At 43.3% G+C, this 16,824-nt stretch overlaps 1 protein-coding gene across 2 annotated transcripts in view; it reads left to right on the top strand.

Moving 5' to 3' along the window:
* Positions 1-16,824, top strand: part of MTHFD1L (methylenetetrahydrofolate dehydrogenase (NADP+ dependent) 1 like) — a 186,193-nt gene that overhangs the window by 13,042 nt on the left and 156,327 nt on the right. For both annotated transcript variants that reach the window (XM_048225973.2, XM_048225974.2), the window contains exons 6-7: positions 1,237-1,337; positions 3,515-3,651. In XM_048225973.2, the coding sequence (XP_048081930.1) occupies positions 1,237-1,337; positions 3,515-3,651 (238 nt within the window). The remainder of the gene's footprint in view (positions 1-1,236; positions 1,338-3,514; positions 3,652-16,824) is intronic.

Below are 16,824 nucleotides of genomic sequence, written 5' to 3'. Positions count from 1 at the left end.
GTCACCAGCAGTACCCTATGCTTCCTTAGTCCCAGGCCAGTTGAGGAAAGCAAAATAAGCACTTTTATTCATAATACAAGTTTTTATTTGAAATGAGAGGGAAAAGCTACAAATATGCGGTGCACTAACATTTGTCTTTGACTCATGTCCTGGCATGACATCCGCTTGATGAAAGGAGGAGTACTGCCCATCCACGTGGGCGATCAGGACTTTTCTTGGGGGTTTAAAAACCTTATATTCCTACGTGGAAATAGGAAGTGTTTGTACTGCGGCGAAAAAGAATATCATGTATTTAGCGTTACAAGGTTGTAAGCAAATTTAAAAATTAGACTCCCAATCCAGTATGTCTCGTGGGAGCTTGATTGAAAGGCTGCTGCCTCCCAGACACACCCAGGCTCCTTCGTTCCTCTAGCCTCTGTGGGCACTCAGACCGAGGATAGACCCCAACGCAGGTTGGAAAGTTGTCATGAAAATCTCTGATCCTGTGCTAGACTAACCAGAAGGGAGAAGAAGCCCTTGTCAATGAGAAACCATCCAGAATGTGGTGTCAAAGTGTAATTTCAAATCTTTGGTGAAAAGAGAGAACTATGAAAACTTTTCTGTGTCTCCATTTTGTTACTAACTTGTATTGAGACCATCGGTTTCAGCCAGATAGTTAGGGACCATATAGTCCTGAATTTGAATGAGGAAGAGCATAGACGCCATTCAAAGGACATGGTTGCTCAGATTTTATTTCTTAATTTCCCAAGGAGGTAAGTACTGATGTTAAATGGGGATCAGACTTGTGAATCCCGTGTTTTGCTAAGTCACCCCAGATTTCTAGGATTGGTCCTGGATTTTGATACTGATTGAGATATAAATTCCCTCTAGGAGAAAGTGGGCTCAGCTGCATGACAATGGTGTTGCGCACTTCAGGGACACCATTCCACGGAGTGCATTGAACAGAGCTCCCCACAGCTGTGCACAGCGAGGCCTTGCACGGCCTGCTGCCGTGGTCCTGCTGTGCAGGCAGGTTGGCCCAACCCCCAGGGGCCACTGCACAGTGTCCCAGGGGACAGCTCTAAGAAGCTAGTGGCCTTCGTTACTGTCTACTCTTTAATTTATATTTAATGATTTATTATATCCTGTCTATCCAACAATCATGTGGATACTGTTTGGGATTAATACGTGTGAGTTACAGATGAGTGAGCTTTGACCAAGTTTTGACTTAAAATTTTCCTTTTTTTCCAAATTCAGAGTAACAGACATAAACCTGGGGAGGCTGGTCCGTGGGGATGCCCATGAATGTTATGTCTCACCTGTGGCCAGAGCTGTAATTGAACTTCTTGAAAAGTCAGGTATGATTGCTCCTTCAGAAATGCTGTGATTTTCTCTTTTTTGGGAGTTACTTGATTTTTTAATAAGGATTTCTTTCCGGAAGATTCTAATTGAAACATGGACGTGATATTCAATGTTGGCTCTTTTTCTCATCTTCTAGGAGATACAAATGACTATGACAAACTTTTCTAACAAGATTAACTGTATTACAGTTTTGAAAAGAAACTGGTCAAGATGAGTGGCCTGTTGTGAACAAAGGCTTGGCTTCTGTCATGAAACACTCAAAATAACAATGAAAAACGTTCAAGCTTCAACTTCTCAAATCTGTCAATATGTAAACTTAAATAAAACTTATATTTAAGGGGCGCCTGGGTGGCACAGTGGTTAAGCGTCTGCCTTCGGCTCAGGGCGTGGTCCTGGCGTTATGGGATCGAGCCCCACATCAGGCTCTTCCGCTATGAGCCTGCTTCTTTCTCTCCCACTCCCCCTGCTTGTGTTCCCTCTCTCGCTGGCTGTCTCTATCTCTGTCGAATAAATAAATAAAATCTTTAAAACAAAAAACAAAAACTTATATTTAAGATTTAAATGAGGAAGCTGTCAGATGTAGTTCAGGGTTTGGAAACCTCGATTGGGATTTATCAGTGAGCAGTATCTCCTTCAATAATCAGTATTTAACTTCCATTGTTCTCCCCTTGACCTTGCTCTTTATGTCGGTGACATAGATATGAATAATTTCTTTTTTTTTGGTTATCAAATTCAAAGAGTAAGTTATTACTGTGTGTTTCTTATATTTTAAGGACCTTCTAGCTGAGTATATAAAAATTTAACTAAATTTTTCTCTATTCCAGCTTAGTAAAAGAGAAGCAAATATTCCTCCTCCACACCCAAACATACAACTATCAAACAAAACTTGCAAAGTATTTAATATCCCAAATATATAAAGAACTTATACAACCCAATACCCAATAATAATAATAATCCAATTAAAATATTAGAAATGTCTGAATAGACATTATTCCAAAGAAGACATACAGGTGGCCTACAGGCACATGAAAAAGTGCTCAGTATCACTAATCATCAAGGAAATGCTAATAAAAACCACAATGAGATATCACCTCACACCAATGAGAATGGCTAGAATCAAAAACAAAAGAAATAACAAGTGTAGATGAGGATGTGGAGAAAAAGGAACCCTCGTGTACTGTTGGTGGGAATGCAAACTGGTGCAACCACTGTGGAAAACAGTATTAATTACTTTAATTAATTAAATTAATTAACTAATTTCTAATTAATTAAAAATAGAATTACCATATGATCCAATAATTAACACTACGTGGATGTTTACCCAAAGAAAATGAAAACACTAATTCCAAAAGATACATGCTCTCCTATGTTTATTACAGCATTATTTACAATAACCAAGAAATGGAAGCAATCTAAGTATCTACTGACAGATGAATGGATAGAGAAGATGTGGTGTACATATACACTGGAATATTACTCAGCCATAAGAAAGAGTGAGGTTTTGCCATTTGTGACAAATATCATATATTTCACTTATATGTGGTATCTAAAAAAACAAAACAAAAAGCAGACCCAGAAACAGAGAACAAACTGCTGGTTGCGGAGGGGAGGCTTGGTGGGCAAAATGGGTGAAGGGGAGCAGCAGGTACAGGCTTCTAGTTATGGAATGAAGAAGTCACAGGGATAACAGGTACAGCATGAGGAATATAGTCAGTGGTATTGAAATAGCGTTGTATGGTGACAGGTGGCAGCTATGCTTACGGTGACCATAGCGTGACATACAGTCGTGTCGAATCACTATGTTGTACACCTGAAACTAATGTAACGTTGTGTGTCAACTATACTTCAGTAAAAAAAACTCCTTCAAAATATATATGAAAATTCCATTAGAAGATTGACTTTTGATACATACCTTTCAGACATGAGCCATTAAGCTGAGATAACCCATGTAGACACTGTTTTTCCATCCTGTGAATGGCCAGGATGATGGCTCTCGGTCACTCGACCATAGCATTCACAAAGAAAGAATAAATCATGGCTGGTAGTCATTGTAGGCTGTAACTTGGCTCAGAGGGTGAAGTTTTAAAAGGTTCTTTTCTCCTTACGCTAAAACGGCATGGGAGGAAGACTCTGAGGTTTTGATTATAATACTGAGTTTCTATTTGGTGGATAGGTGTCAACTTAGATGGAAAAAAGATGTTGGTGATAGGAGCCCACGGGTCTTTGGAAGCTGCCCTACAGTGCCTGTTCCAGAGAAGAGGGTCCATGACAATGAGCTCCCAGTGGAAAACGCCTCAGCTCCAAGGCAAGGTAAGCACCTTTCATGTGGGAAGCAGCATTTTAAGTGCTCACCTAAGAAAAGGAAAAGGACTAGAAGTGTATAGGCTAAGCATTGAACATAGGAAGTGAGAGAAAGAACAGCAGAAAATACCAAAGGATGAGGGGCGCCTGGGTGGCGCAGTTGTTAAGCGTCTGCCTTCGGCTCAGGGCGTGATCCCGGCGTTCTGGGATCGAGCCCCGCATCGGGCTCTTCCGCTGGGAGCCTGCTTCTTCCTCTCTCACTCCCCCTGCTTGTGTTCCCTCTCTCGCTGGCTGTCTCTCTCTCTCTGTTGAATGAATAAATAAAATCTTAGGAAAAAAAAAAGAAAATATCAAATATCAAAGGATGAAAACAATAAAGAACAGAGATTAATGAAATAGAAAGCAAATATATGTGAGAGATTATCAACTAAGCCAAAAGTCGGTTCTTGGAACAGTCTAGTAAAATGGAAACACCACTATCCAGAATAAGCAAAACAAAAAAAGAACGCCAGAAATGTGAGGAATGAACAAAGGGACATAACTGTAGAACAAAAATTATTTTCTAAAAAGGAGGCTATGAACAGTTTTAGACGGGTAAATTTGAAAATTTGTATGAAATGAAAACTTGTAAAAAATGTAACTTACAAAATGGATTTAAGTAAAATTGATTAGACTTACATACAAGACATTGGATCATTCTACCCACCAAACATGCAAACAAAAGGAGTTCTACCACCATCAAAGAATAAATCATATTCTTTTCTCCAAGGAATAGAAAAAGCACACTTTCTAATCCATTTTATGAGTGCCCACACCAGAGGGCAGGATGGTGAAGGACAGTTACAAGTTCATTCCATCTATGAACATAGATAAAATAATCATTATCAGAATGTTAGCAAACCAGATCCAGCACCAAGTTATCACAGAATTGCAAGCATGGTTTAATATCAGAAAAATCCATTAAAATCTACTGACATAATTCACCACATTATCAGATCAAAAACTATGCTGTCACCATCATAGATACAGAAAAGTCGTTTGATAAAATCCCTTATGATTTTTTTCCCTAAAAAACCTCTTAGTCTAGGAAATTAAAGGAATTCTTTAACCCAGTAAATGTCTGTAAAAAGTTAGAGCAAGTATCTCATTTAATAATGAAATATTGGAAACATTTCTTGTAAAATTTGGAAAGATACAAGGGTGCCTCTTATCAGTACTCCTAATCAGCTCAATATGGGAATAGCTAGACAGTGCTGTAATGTGAAGAAAGGGAGAATTTATAATGATTAGAAAGGAAGATACCAGACTGTCATCAGTCCTAGATGATTTTATTTTTAGGGACGCCTGGGTAGGCTCAGTTGGTTAAGCGTCTGCCTTTAGCTCAGGTCATGATCGCAGGGTCCTGGGCTCGAGCCCTGCATTGGGCTCCCTGCTCAGCAGGGAGCCTGCTTCTCCTTCTCCCACTGCTCCTGCTTGTGCTGTCTCTCTGTCAAATAAATAAATAAAATCTTTAAAAAAATTAAATTTACACAGAGATAGAAGGGCAAAAACAAGACAATGGTGAAGAGATCTTGAGCTGTAAATACCAATGTGAAAGAATTTTTTAATATAGCAGTCGTTGAAAAAAAGCATTTGCAAAAGGGTATATTGCATGTGACACCATTTATTTAAGGTCTAAAAGCAAGGTTTTAGGACTACGTATATAAAGTAAAAGAATAAAGAAATACATGGTCCTTGAACCAAATCAGGCAACCATTCACCAGGTCAAAGATGTGGGTGTAGGAGGAAAGGAGACCCAGCTTGCATTGGTCATGCCTTTTTTCTGGGCAATGGGCTGGGTATCCAGGTGCATTCTATCATCCTTCTACATTTTCATGGCTGGAGCAGTTAATAAAGTTTTTAATTTCAAAAGATGGCAATGAATTTTTACAAATTTCGAGCAAAGTGAAGTTAAATTAAAAGTGCGTTAGGGACAATAACTGCAGAACAACATCGAAAAACACACATTCCTCATGTTGCCCCATGAGAACAGACGCGAGCAGGTTGTAGTCCTGCCCAGGGTAGGCCGGTGTCTCGACGGAGAAGTGTAATATTTGAGTGGCAGATAGATCTAATAAATGTCTTCGATTCAGGCAGCTCAGAAACGTGGTCTCCCAAGTAAGCTCCAAACCTATGTGCCTTTTTAGTGGTGACCACACGGTGGCAGCCTATTCAAGAAAATCCAAGGACTACACTTTGTAATTCAGAGCCGAGAATTTTTGGTTTGGAAGCTTAGTGGAAGAAGAAAACAAACCCAGCTCTGAACTGAACAGCTGTGGTGAAAAAGAGAAAAATACCTTCATTGGCAACTGAATGTTTTCACAGCTGTCACAGATAGTTTGCTGGTTGTATCTGTATTTTGGTAAAACAAAGACATCTTTCAAAGTACTTTTTTATTATGGAAATAAATCACCTTGACTCTTCTCTGGGATAAATTTCATCCTAACTCTGAGGACGATCAAGTGGCTTTACTCTCTAGAGAATCTAGAAATTGGGAAACTTTCCTGTTTTCAGATATCCTGGAAGGTTCTCTTGAATAGTTTATGTTGCCTCCTGCGTGCCATTCTGCGTCCCGAGTCCTGGGGACTTAAGATGGCACCTCCGTGAAACTTAGGGACTGTGCACTTTCTCCTTACTGCTTCATCTTTTAGCCAAAAATGTGGAAAGGAAGGTACAGGGCTCCTCCTGCTGGTCTTTGAAATTGATTTGGCCTCTGGAATTTGGCCCCCCTCTCCCTGGCCTACTTACCACTTGTCGGAGCACAAGACAAAGCCTTATTCTTTCCATTTTTCATGCCAGAGCTAGCACTTCACTAGCCACGGACCTCCCCGCGGATGTGCCTCCATGCTTCTCCCTGACATGTGGCTTTTCACTCTTCCTGTATTTTATTTCTAAAACACAGGCCATTGCTGGGCCTTGTTTCAGAAGGTCAGCAGATCTCTGCAGACCACAGTGGTGGCAGGTAGTGTGGTACCAACAGCACCTGGGCACGGGGTTGGCAGCGTGGGGCACCTGCCCGGGTCAGGGTGGGTCCACCCTCACTTGCCAAACACCCTTTGCAACCCTTCAACTGTGAAAAACAGCAAACATGTAAGTGTAACAACAGGTCAGGATTTTTGTTTTCTCATTTCATCAACAATGAATAAATAGTGCAGTGTAAGATTATGGTACGTTTAGATTCTCCTTATCAACAGTGATAAGAGTTGGGGAAAGAAGAGAGGAAACAAAGGATTATGGCTATTAGGTCGAAGGAAATCATCTCTGCAAAGCATTTCTTACAGGCCTATTTGTACCTTACATGACGCAGCCTCCCCCTGTTGGCCGTCTCGTTGGGATTTCCATCATGAGAGGTTTGGGGATCAGGAGTGACCACGTAACATTAGAGTCCTGCCTACCACCTCCTACACTACACGTGGCCTCTCAAGTTTGGGATGACCTGCAGGCGATCACAGCCTGTTGCGACCAGTAGGAACTGCCTTGGAGGGTTTGGAGTCAAACACGCTTGTGTTCTTGGTAAACAGTAGGACATAGGCCTTATTGACAAACAGCTCTGGTTCAAGCCTTAGCTGTCGCTTAACTTTTCTGAACCTTGTCTCTCCTTGTGTAGAATCGGGGTCATAACACTCCCGCCCTCAGGGCTGCTGGGGGGATGCAGTCGTGCAAGTGTGCTTAGCACAGAACTTGGCACCTACAAACATCCACATTAGTAGCTTGGCTGCTGTTAATGTGAGTCAGGAAGGACACTGGCCAGTTTCAGAATGTGGAAGAGTCAGTGGGTCAATGAAATCATAAGGAAACAAGCTAATAAAATACTGAGATCTAGGTCTCTCATTGGAAGCCCCGTAGACATGCTTCCAATGTATGGCTGGCAGAAGGAGAGAGTCGCTGTGGGAGGGCCTTGCCACATCTGGAGATGGAAAGAATGAAACCAAACAAGACTAAGGTGTCTGGGAGAGAGTGGGTGCCCAGCTTTGGCCTTTACACGCCCCCCCTTCTTGACCAGTATTACTAGCTTTAAGTAATGTAACAGCCTTCACTCCACAGCTGTGGACCTCTTCCTTCCCGCAAGCTCTGTGTTCCTCAGAAGTCACTCTGCTTCCAGTCCTGTCTGGTGGGGGTTCCTTGTTTATTAATTACTTCTTACGGGAATAATATTCCTTCCTACAATGTTGAGGAACGGTTACATAGAGTTAGTGGAATAGAAGCGGATTCCGATTATGCATAAACTCTCCATGGAGCCTGAGCATGAAGAATTGAGATTTGCCTTTTCAGAGTTTTGTGGCAAAGAGAGGAGACTTCTGTACTTTGCAGCTTGACCATTTTATGCCCATCTGAGTGTGTCACTGAAAACTAAGAATAGGTTTCCTGCTTTGTTTCTGAGCGTCACTTCTGGGCTTTGCTAGAAGTTGTGCATTGATACGTGGGGGAGGGGAAGAATGTCTGGGCATTTGTCCACATTAGCTGCCTCCTTGCGGAGCATCGGCTGTCAGTAAGCGAAAGCACTGGGTGTGATGTTTCTGGGGAGGCTCCTTCCACCCCCACACGTAGGCCCCGCACTCAGCCTCCCAGGTCCCTGCAGTGGAATGTCTCCCCAGTGTGGGGACTGGACCGAGCCGCCCGCCCAGTGAGAACTGGCTTATCTCTGCCTCACCCTGATGAGTTCACCCTGATGCCAAAAGCAGTTTGAGGCGGGAGAATGTTCTGCGTCTACTATTTGTGAGTTGGAGTGGTGCCCCTCTCCAGGGAAGAGAGGCTGACAGGTTCCTTGGGGCCCTGCGTGCACACCCTCGCTCGCACTCCTCGCAGGAGAGCCTCTTCTGAATTTGTGGTTAGACTCAGCTGGAGGACGGGGCGAAATGGCCTCCAGCTGTGACAAATCGGGTCAGTCCCAGCTGTGTGTATAAGAAATAACGCAGAAATAAGAGAACCGTTTTATTTTGTTTTTCTCAGAGGATCTCATTTCTCCTCCTTCTGAGCGCAGAGACCCTCAAAACAAGTACTAACACAAGAAGGAAAAATACAAGTCTCCCATTTGAAGGATCAAAGGGTGTCGGGGTTTTTTGAGCAAAGCTAAATGATCACAAAGTCATTTCCAGTGTAAATTCATAGCCTAGCATGGCTTATAGAAGGCTTTTAAAAGTGAACTGGAAAATTCTAAATAGACTTGTATTGCACATGTGAAATCTTGAAAAAAGAATAATTGTTTTTCCAAAGATTGGGGGGGGGGGAATTCTAGCTTTTTAAACTGGATGAGATTAGTGAGTTACATGATTGGGTTTTTTAAAATATATTTTAATTTTTAACATATTTACCTTTTAAATGCTGGGAAAGAAAATCTCAAGTTACAAATCCAAAATACAATAGTACTGGTTTTTCTGGAGGTCTTATTTCTTCCGGAGGCTTAGAGTTACTGTCAAGTGTCCTGTCATTTCTACCCTGAGGACTCCTTTTTGCATTTCCCGCAGGGCAGGTCTAGTGCTCCTGTACTCCCTTAGCTTTTGTTAATATGCACATATACTAATCTCTCCCTTGTTTTTGAAGTACCGTTTTGCTGGTCGGAGAATTTTCAGTTGACGGATTTTTTTCTCCAGCACTTTAAAGGTGTCACCCCACTGTCTTCTAGCCTTCAAGGTTTCTGGGGAGCATAATGGATTCTTTCTCACAGGAGAGGCCACAGAGCAGTGCCCTATTGTAACGGCAGTAATGGTCCCTCACATTAATTGAGTTAGTGGGTCCTGTGAACCCGGCTCAGCACTTTGCTCAGTTGTGTCCTTGATTCTGCCCACATTCCCTGTTCGGCAAGACCCTCATTCTCCCCATCTCACAGAGGAGGAAACTGAGACTCAGAGAAGTAACAGCTCAGTAGCGCAGCCGCAGAAAGACAAAAGCCCAAGACATTAGACTTGCGTTGAGTTCTCTCTTGTTTTATTCCAGCAGTTGATCACCCCCCAGACATCCTTTTAAGAGAGGAAGCCCAAGTAGACTCAGTGCGATTCCCTCCCTGCGGCCTTGGGCTTATCACCAGCCCTGCAGGGAGGGTGTCCACCCTGTTGAGAGGGCGGCCCGTCGACCGAGGCCTCTCTTCTCCCCCCTGCACTGGTTATGGGTGGCTAGGAGACTGCCTTGGACCCCGGGGCACCACAGGTCTTGTGCCAAGCAAATACCAAGGTTATTCAGTCATGAGTGACTAAGTGACCTGAGTCATGTCGGGCCCTGAGCGTTCTTCGACGTATGTTTCCATGTTTGTGGACTGAAAATGCCGTTCGATGTCACCTCCCATTCTTTTCACTCTTGCTGCTCCCTGATCATGGCATTACTTGCTAACACCAGAGAAGCAGGTGAGTGGTCCCCAAATCAGGCCGATTAAATCTAGCAGTGGTGAGAAGAGGGTCTGTGAGACAGTCTGCTGGAACTGGTGGGCGTGCATTCCAGGGGGCCGTGTAGGGTGACACGTGTTAGTATGAGGTGTGTACTGCACAAAAGAAGGGCTCCCGGCTGTGTCTTGTGGCAAGCAGGCCGGTGACGTCCCCTCCAGCGCACCTGGCCTCATCCCTGTTGGCCTCTCTGCACAGGGGCAGAGCCTGGCTCCAGCTTTCACCCCTTCTTCCCCAGTGGAAATGATGTTTAAGGAATTAAAATGTAATTTGAGGAATTAGAATTAGAATACTTTAACTGCTAGGTATTGAACGGAATCCACAACAGTAAAGCACCTTACCTTCAGGTAAAGATCTCGTTCTCAAAGCTCTCTCCCTCTCTCTCCCTCTCTCTCCCTCTCTTGTCTCATTAACGTTCCGTGCAAGTGAAGTGTGAGCCTGGGCACCGCGAGAGGCAGCGGTGCCTGTATTCCAGTGGGGGTCGCATAACCCCAGCGAGCATTCTCCCCACTGCACCTCAGTCCCCTTCTGTCGAGTGCAACTTCTGCACTTCGCAGAGGAAGTGACCGAGGCCCGGAGAGTGGCTCGGAGGAAGTGGAACGCAGAACCGTGCCGCTGTGTAATCCGGGGTTCAGACTGGGAAATGCTGAGTTGCATTTCGCACAGCGGCCTCTCCTTGCCTTGCTTGCCTCCCCCAGGCCACCGCTGTTTAGGGTCAGGGTTAACAACATAAAGACAGATCGGCTGGGCTCTCCTGCCTCTGTGAGGCCTGGCTGGCCCTAGTGCTGCTTTGGGAACTGTAACTTGGGCATGTCCTCCTTTGTGTGCCACGAATTCTGAGTCTTTGTCATATTAGATTCTCTTCATCGCACATGCATGCACGCAGACTCTCTTTCTCTCCGTGTCTCTTAGCCATCCTGCTTAATTTTATTTTCTCCCTAGAGTGTGAGGAAGGGAATTATTTTTGATGAATCATTCAGAGCGTACCCATTACGAGATGTGAGGTGGTGCTTGCCTTCTCTCGTGTGTTATAACCCACGTCGGCTGCAGGTGCACTTGAAGACGGAGTAACTAACTTTTCTGTCATTCTGGACACAACTGAGTCTCTTTGGTATTCTTCACATATACGGAGTGGTAAGTGTGTCGAATGGTGAAGTAAGAGGTGAACGTAGGAACGTGTATCCTTTGGGGGAAAATGTTGGTAGATAAGGGCTATAGTCATAATCCTTAACTGTCCATTTGGCTTGTGGTCATTCTGATTTATGAACTAAGCACAACATAGGTCTTAATTTTAAAAGCCAATGATCTGGGCGTCTGGGTGGCTCAGTCGGTTAAGTGTCTGCTGTGGGCTCAGGTCACGATCCCAGGGTTCTGGGATGGAGGCCCCGAGTCAGGCTCTCTGCTCAGTGGGGAGCCTGCTTCTCCCTCTCCCTCTGCCCCTCCCCCCTACTTGTGCGCGCTCTCTCTCTCTCTCTCTGTCTCAAATAAATAAATAAAATCTTAGAAAAGAAAATGAAAGCCAATGATCTGTTCTGATCACAGAAGAGAGTGGAAAAAAGACACATACCTAATTTGTGAAAGGAAAAGAATTCTCCCAGGATGAGATCACTTAGTGTGTGGGGAAGAGGGTGGGGGAATACCTTTTGCTGAAATCGTCATTCTCTTATCTTGCCAAAGTATTACAATATCTGAACGAAAATGGGTTGATGTTCTTATTTTAGTGTACTTACACAGTCATTTTAACGTTTCTATTTGATAGTATCCTTAATATTTCAGTCCAGTGTGGTTATCGATCCATAGGTACAAAGCTGTAATCCTATGGTAGATGTTCAGTAAACTCAAATAAAAAGTTAGATGTCTGAAGTTAAAATAATGCATGAATAAACAGGGACTCTGCCCATAAAACACTCGGCCCGGATGAAGTCTCCATCTCCAGGGAACACACTTGACTCAAATGGCAGGAATTTGCCAGGCCCAGGTGCTAATGCCCATTTCTATAGGAAAGTCATCAACGGATTCCTAATTGCCAAAAATGGATTTTGTTGCTTTGAGTTTGTTTGGCCATTGGGTATCATTCAGACCTGTCTACTGTGCCCTTTCCCCTTCGCCCGTGTGACCACATCACGCTTCCAACCTCCTGGGCCACACCAGAGTCACCGTTTGCTTCTCTTCTCTTACCTGGAATCTGAGTCCTCCCAGGGATGTACTTCAGGCCCCTTTCCTTCCCATTCTACCCATTTCTCTCAGATCTCCCGAGTTTCTGAGTCTAACTCCATCTGTATGCTGACGAGTCCTGGCTTACCTCCCCTCCTCCCTGACCATCCTGAGTTCCAAACCCATGCATCCAGCTTCCCACCAAATGTCTCCTCCTCTTGCATGTTTCACTCCCACGCCCTCCAACCCCTTCTCGGTCCAGCTTCCAGAGTAATCTCCCTAAAACGCATATGGTGGCATGAGGGCAACAAAGCAAAGTAGCCCAGTCTAACAGCTACTTGTCAGTCAGCAAGAAAAGAGCATATTTGGGAATTTGGCCTTTATAGAAAGGAAAGTGACATTCCATTAAAAACTTAAAAAAAGAAGAACCTAATTCTTTCTAGGACTTTGCCATGAGATCATCAAGGAGCCTCTGTCCACATAAGATGTCACAGACTCTCCTTGTCGTTGCAAAGCACCACGAGAAACCTGCTGTGGAAGGTATGAGCTATAAAGCCACTTGACTGGGCTCTCAAAAACGACAACGTGTCCCAGTTCATCGAGAGTGGAAGGACGAGGGGCTCCTGGGTGGCTCGGTCCATGAAGCATCAGACCCTTGGTTTCAGCTCTGGTCATGACCTTACAGGTCGTGGGATCGAGCCCACATCAGGCTCCACACTCAGTGCAGAGTCGGCTTGAGATTCTCTCCCCTGCCTCCCTCCACCCCAAATAAACCTTTTTTTTTTCTTCAAGGAATAGAGAGAGAACATTTATTCATAACTCATTGATGAGACCATAACCCTGATGCAAAAATATAACAAAATTACAGCCACTCTTCTTAACAGACACAAATTAGAGCAAAATATTAGAAAATCAAACCCAGAGAACGTGTTAAAAAGATAATATGTCATCCCTTCAATAAATGGTGCTGGGAAAATTGGACAGCTACATGCAAAAGAATGAAACTTGACCACTATCTCACACCATACACAAAAATAAACTCCAAATGGATGAAAGACCTCAATGTGAGACAGGAATCCATCAAAATTCTAGAGGAGAACATAGGCAGCAACCTCTACGACATCGGCCAAAGCAACCTTTTTCATGATACATCCCCAAAGGCAAGAGAAACAAAAGATAAAATGAATTTATGGGACTTCATCAAGATTAAAAGTTTCTGCACAGCCAAGGAAACAGTCAGAAAAACTAAGAGGCAGCCCACGGAATGGGAGAATATATTTGCAAATGACATTACAGATAAAGGACTGGTATCCAAGATCTACAAAGAACTTCTCAAACTCAATACACGAGAAACAAATAAACAAATCAAAAAATGGGCAGAAGATATGAACAGACACTTTTCCAATGAAGACATACAAATGGCTAACAGACACATGAAAAAATGTTCAAAATCATTAGCCATCAAGGAAATTCAAATCAAAACCACACTGAGATACCACCTTACACCAGTTAGAATGGCAAAAATAGACAAGGCAAGAAACAACAATTGTTGGAGAGGATGTGGAGAAAGGGGATCCCTCCTACATTGTTGGTGGGAATGCAAGTTGGTACAGCCACTCTGGAAAACAGTGTGGAGGTCCCTTAAAAAGTTAAAAATTGAGCTACCCTATGATCCAGCCATTGCACTACTGGTGTTTACCCCAAAGATACAGATGTAGTGAAGAGAAGGGCCATATGCACCCCAATGTTCATAGCAGCAATGTCCACAATAGCTAAATCGTGGAAGGAGCCGAGATGCCCTTCAACAGATGACTGGATTAAGAAGTTGTGGTCCATATATACAATGGAATATTACTCAGCTATCAGAAAGAACGAGTTCTCAACATTTGCTACAACATGGATGACACTGGAGGAGATAATGCTAAGTGAAATAAGTCAAGCAGAGAAAGACAATTATCATATGATTTCTCTCATCTATGGAACATAAGAACTAGGATGATCGGTAGGGGAAGAAAGGGATAAAGAAAGGGGGGGTAATCAGAAGGGGGAATGAAACATGAGAGACTATGGACTATGAGAAACAAACTGAGGGCCTCAGAGGGGAGGGGGCTGGGGGAATGGGATAGACCGGTGATGGGTAGTAAGGAGGGCACATATTGCATGGTGCACTGGGTGTTATACACAACTAATGAATCATCGAGCCTTACATCGGAAACCGGGGATGTACTGTATGGTGACTAACATAATATAATAAAAAATCATTAAAAAAAAAAAGATATGTCATGACCAAATTGGCTTATTCTAGGAATAAAAAAAATGATTTGAATCAAAGAAATCTCTTGAAAAAAAAAAGTGAAAGAAAAATTCCAGGCACCCTTCCCTCAAGATCCCTCCCCGTACTTCCCAGCTCGGGTGCAGGGCCTGATCAAGAACACCGATGTCTGTGTGGGCAAAACGAGTAGAAATCGGATGTTTAATCATTTCTTTTCCTCTCCCAGTAGTTTGTTCTATGCCCCCCCCACCCATCTAGAAGATCCTAGTTCTAAAATCTTAGAGGCAGGGATTTTTTCTGCCCCAAGTAGACCCCGAGGGATGGCCCCTGAGTGTATTCACTAAGGAATTCTGGACCTTCTTTATTCTCTTTAAGTTACTATAATTTTAGAAGCACATCTTCCCTAGAGAAAAGGACCTATTGGTTTATTTTTTATTTTTTTGAAACTCTGTTTTCTGAACTGTGTTGATAACTTCTGAAGAATATAGACACAGGTTTTATAGGTCTTAAGTAATATAACCAGGATTCATCAAACCTCTCTCGACCTTGTTTTTTTTAACTCATTCCAGCTTTCAGTATATATATATCTCATACATGAGATTCCCATATGTGGCCTTTCAAAACACATTGATAGTGAAAGATAAATTCTGTCTTCCAGTCAAGCGAAGGGGGGGAGCTGTACTTCCTGTAATTTGAATTTGAAATTTTTGGTTTTGTTTTTGCTAAATACAAAACCATGATGTTCCTTATGACCTTGCAAATCACATCTGTCCTCCATCTCCCTCTGTCCATTTTGGGATGCTTGCCCCCCACCCCCGCTCTTAAAAATCAATGACGTAGAGAAAAATAGTTTTCATGATATCTGAACTATACGTTACTCCCACATGCCCCACGTTAAACGTCAGCATTTCTGTGTCTTGCTATTGTTTTAACATTTGGTCTTCTGCCTGGGGAGTGGGCGGTGCTCTGTAAGCTGCTTCTACTCAAGCCTCAGCAGAGAAAGCAGTATTTTGTTATGAGGTAGAGTTTCAAGCCAGGCTTTGGCCGGGGTCTTTCCCATTTGGGAGGAGGAAAGTAGAAACAGCCAGCGAGACGATAATTCTCCTTGCATTTTAGCTCATTAAAATCTTCCTTGCTCCTCAGTGAGTTATTTATTGATTTAAGCATCTAGCAGTTTTCCTCTCCAGAAAGAATTAGTATCTCCGAGGTGATCATTGCTAATGGTGGAGATTTTTGTCTTTTCTCTGGGGGATCAGCTGTCCTCCAGTTGCTCATTAGCACAGCCCACTTCAGGGTCATGTTTAAACATGGAGTTGAGGAGTCGGAATGAGATCCCTGAGATTTATAGGTAATGAAAAGAGCAGGTTGTATCAAAGACACCACGTGTAGGAAACCAGGTGTTCTTAAGGGACTTGTGTGAACCTGTGATCCTTGGCTTTTTCCAAAATGAATGTTTCAGTCTCGCACATATTAACTTCCTCTTTATAGACGTTTTCACATGTGCTATTTTTGCTGCTATTGTGTGTGAAAATGTAGCGACATGGCGTTTCTTTTTTTTTTTTTCCCTAAAGATTTTATTTATTTATTCGACAGAGATAGAGACAGCCAGCGAGAGAGGGAACACAAGCAGGGGGAGTGGGAGAGGAAGAAGCAGGCTCTTAGTGGAGGAGCCTGATGTGGGGCTCGATCCCATAACGCCGGGATCACGCCCTGAGCTGAAGGCAGATGCTTAACCGCTGTGCCACCCAGGCGCCCCGCGACAAGGCGTTTCTTATCTGCTGATCATCTCCAACAAGAGTTAAACATTGGAGTTTCTCTTGAGGCTTACTGTAGTGGTTATCAGTACATGAAGAAATATGTGTTTTTGTTCAGATGTTTAAAGTTCTCTTTCCTTAACACTCTTTGCCCCTCGATTTAACATCACCCAAAAAATCTAGCTGCTTTTCAGATCTGTGTGCGGAGAACGTGTGACATTAACCGCACCAGGGTGCTGGTGATGTTAGCAGTAACTTCTGAATTCCGTTTCATGGTGTTGTGGTCCCACAGCACAAAAACAAAGATGGCGGTTTTAGTAGGGACTTCTCTTCTTTGTAATGTGATTCATGCGGTTGGTTTACTGTGACACCATTTCCCTGTATTCCTCCTGTGCCTTAATGAGGTATGATAGTGAAAAGCGGTGAGTACTATTTGGCTCATTAGTGGGACCCGGTGAATGTTAACTCCCTTTTCCCTGTTGGCGCGATCAAACTGTTCAGTGTTCCCGGGATGCTGACTTTAAAGGATGGCTTTCTCGGCTCTTTGAAAAGCATGCCCTTTAAATTGTTACCGTGTTCCTGCTCTGTC

The sequence above is a fragment of the Ursus arctos genome, unplaced genomic scaffold (genome assembly GCF_023065955.2).
Source record: "Ursus arctos isolate Adak ecotype North America unplaced genomic scaffold, UrsArc2.0 scaffold_13, whole genome shotgun sequence".
Classification (NCBI taxonomy): domain Eukaryota; kingdom Metazoa; phylum Chordata; class Mammalia; order Carnivora; family Ursidae; genus Ursus; species Ursus arctos.
This window is presented reverse-complemented; position numbering and strand designations above follow the sequence as displayed.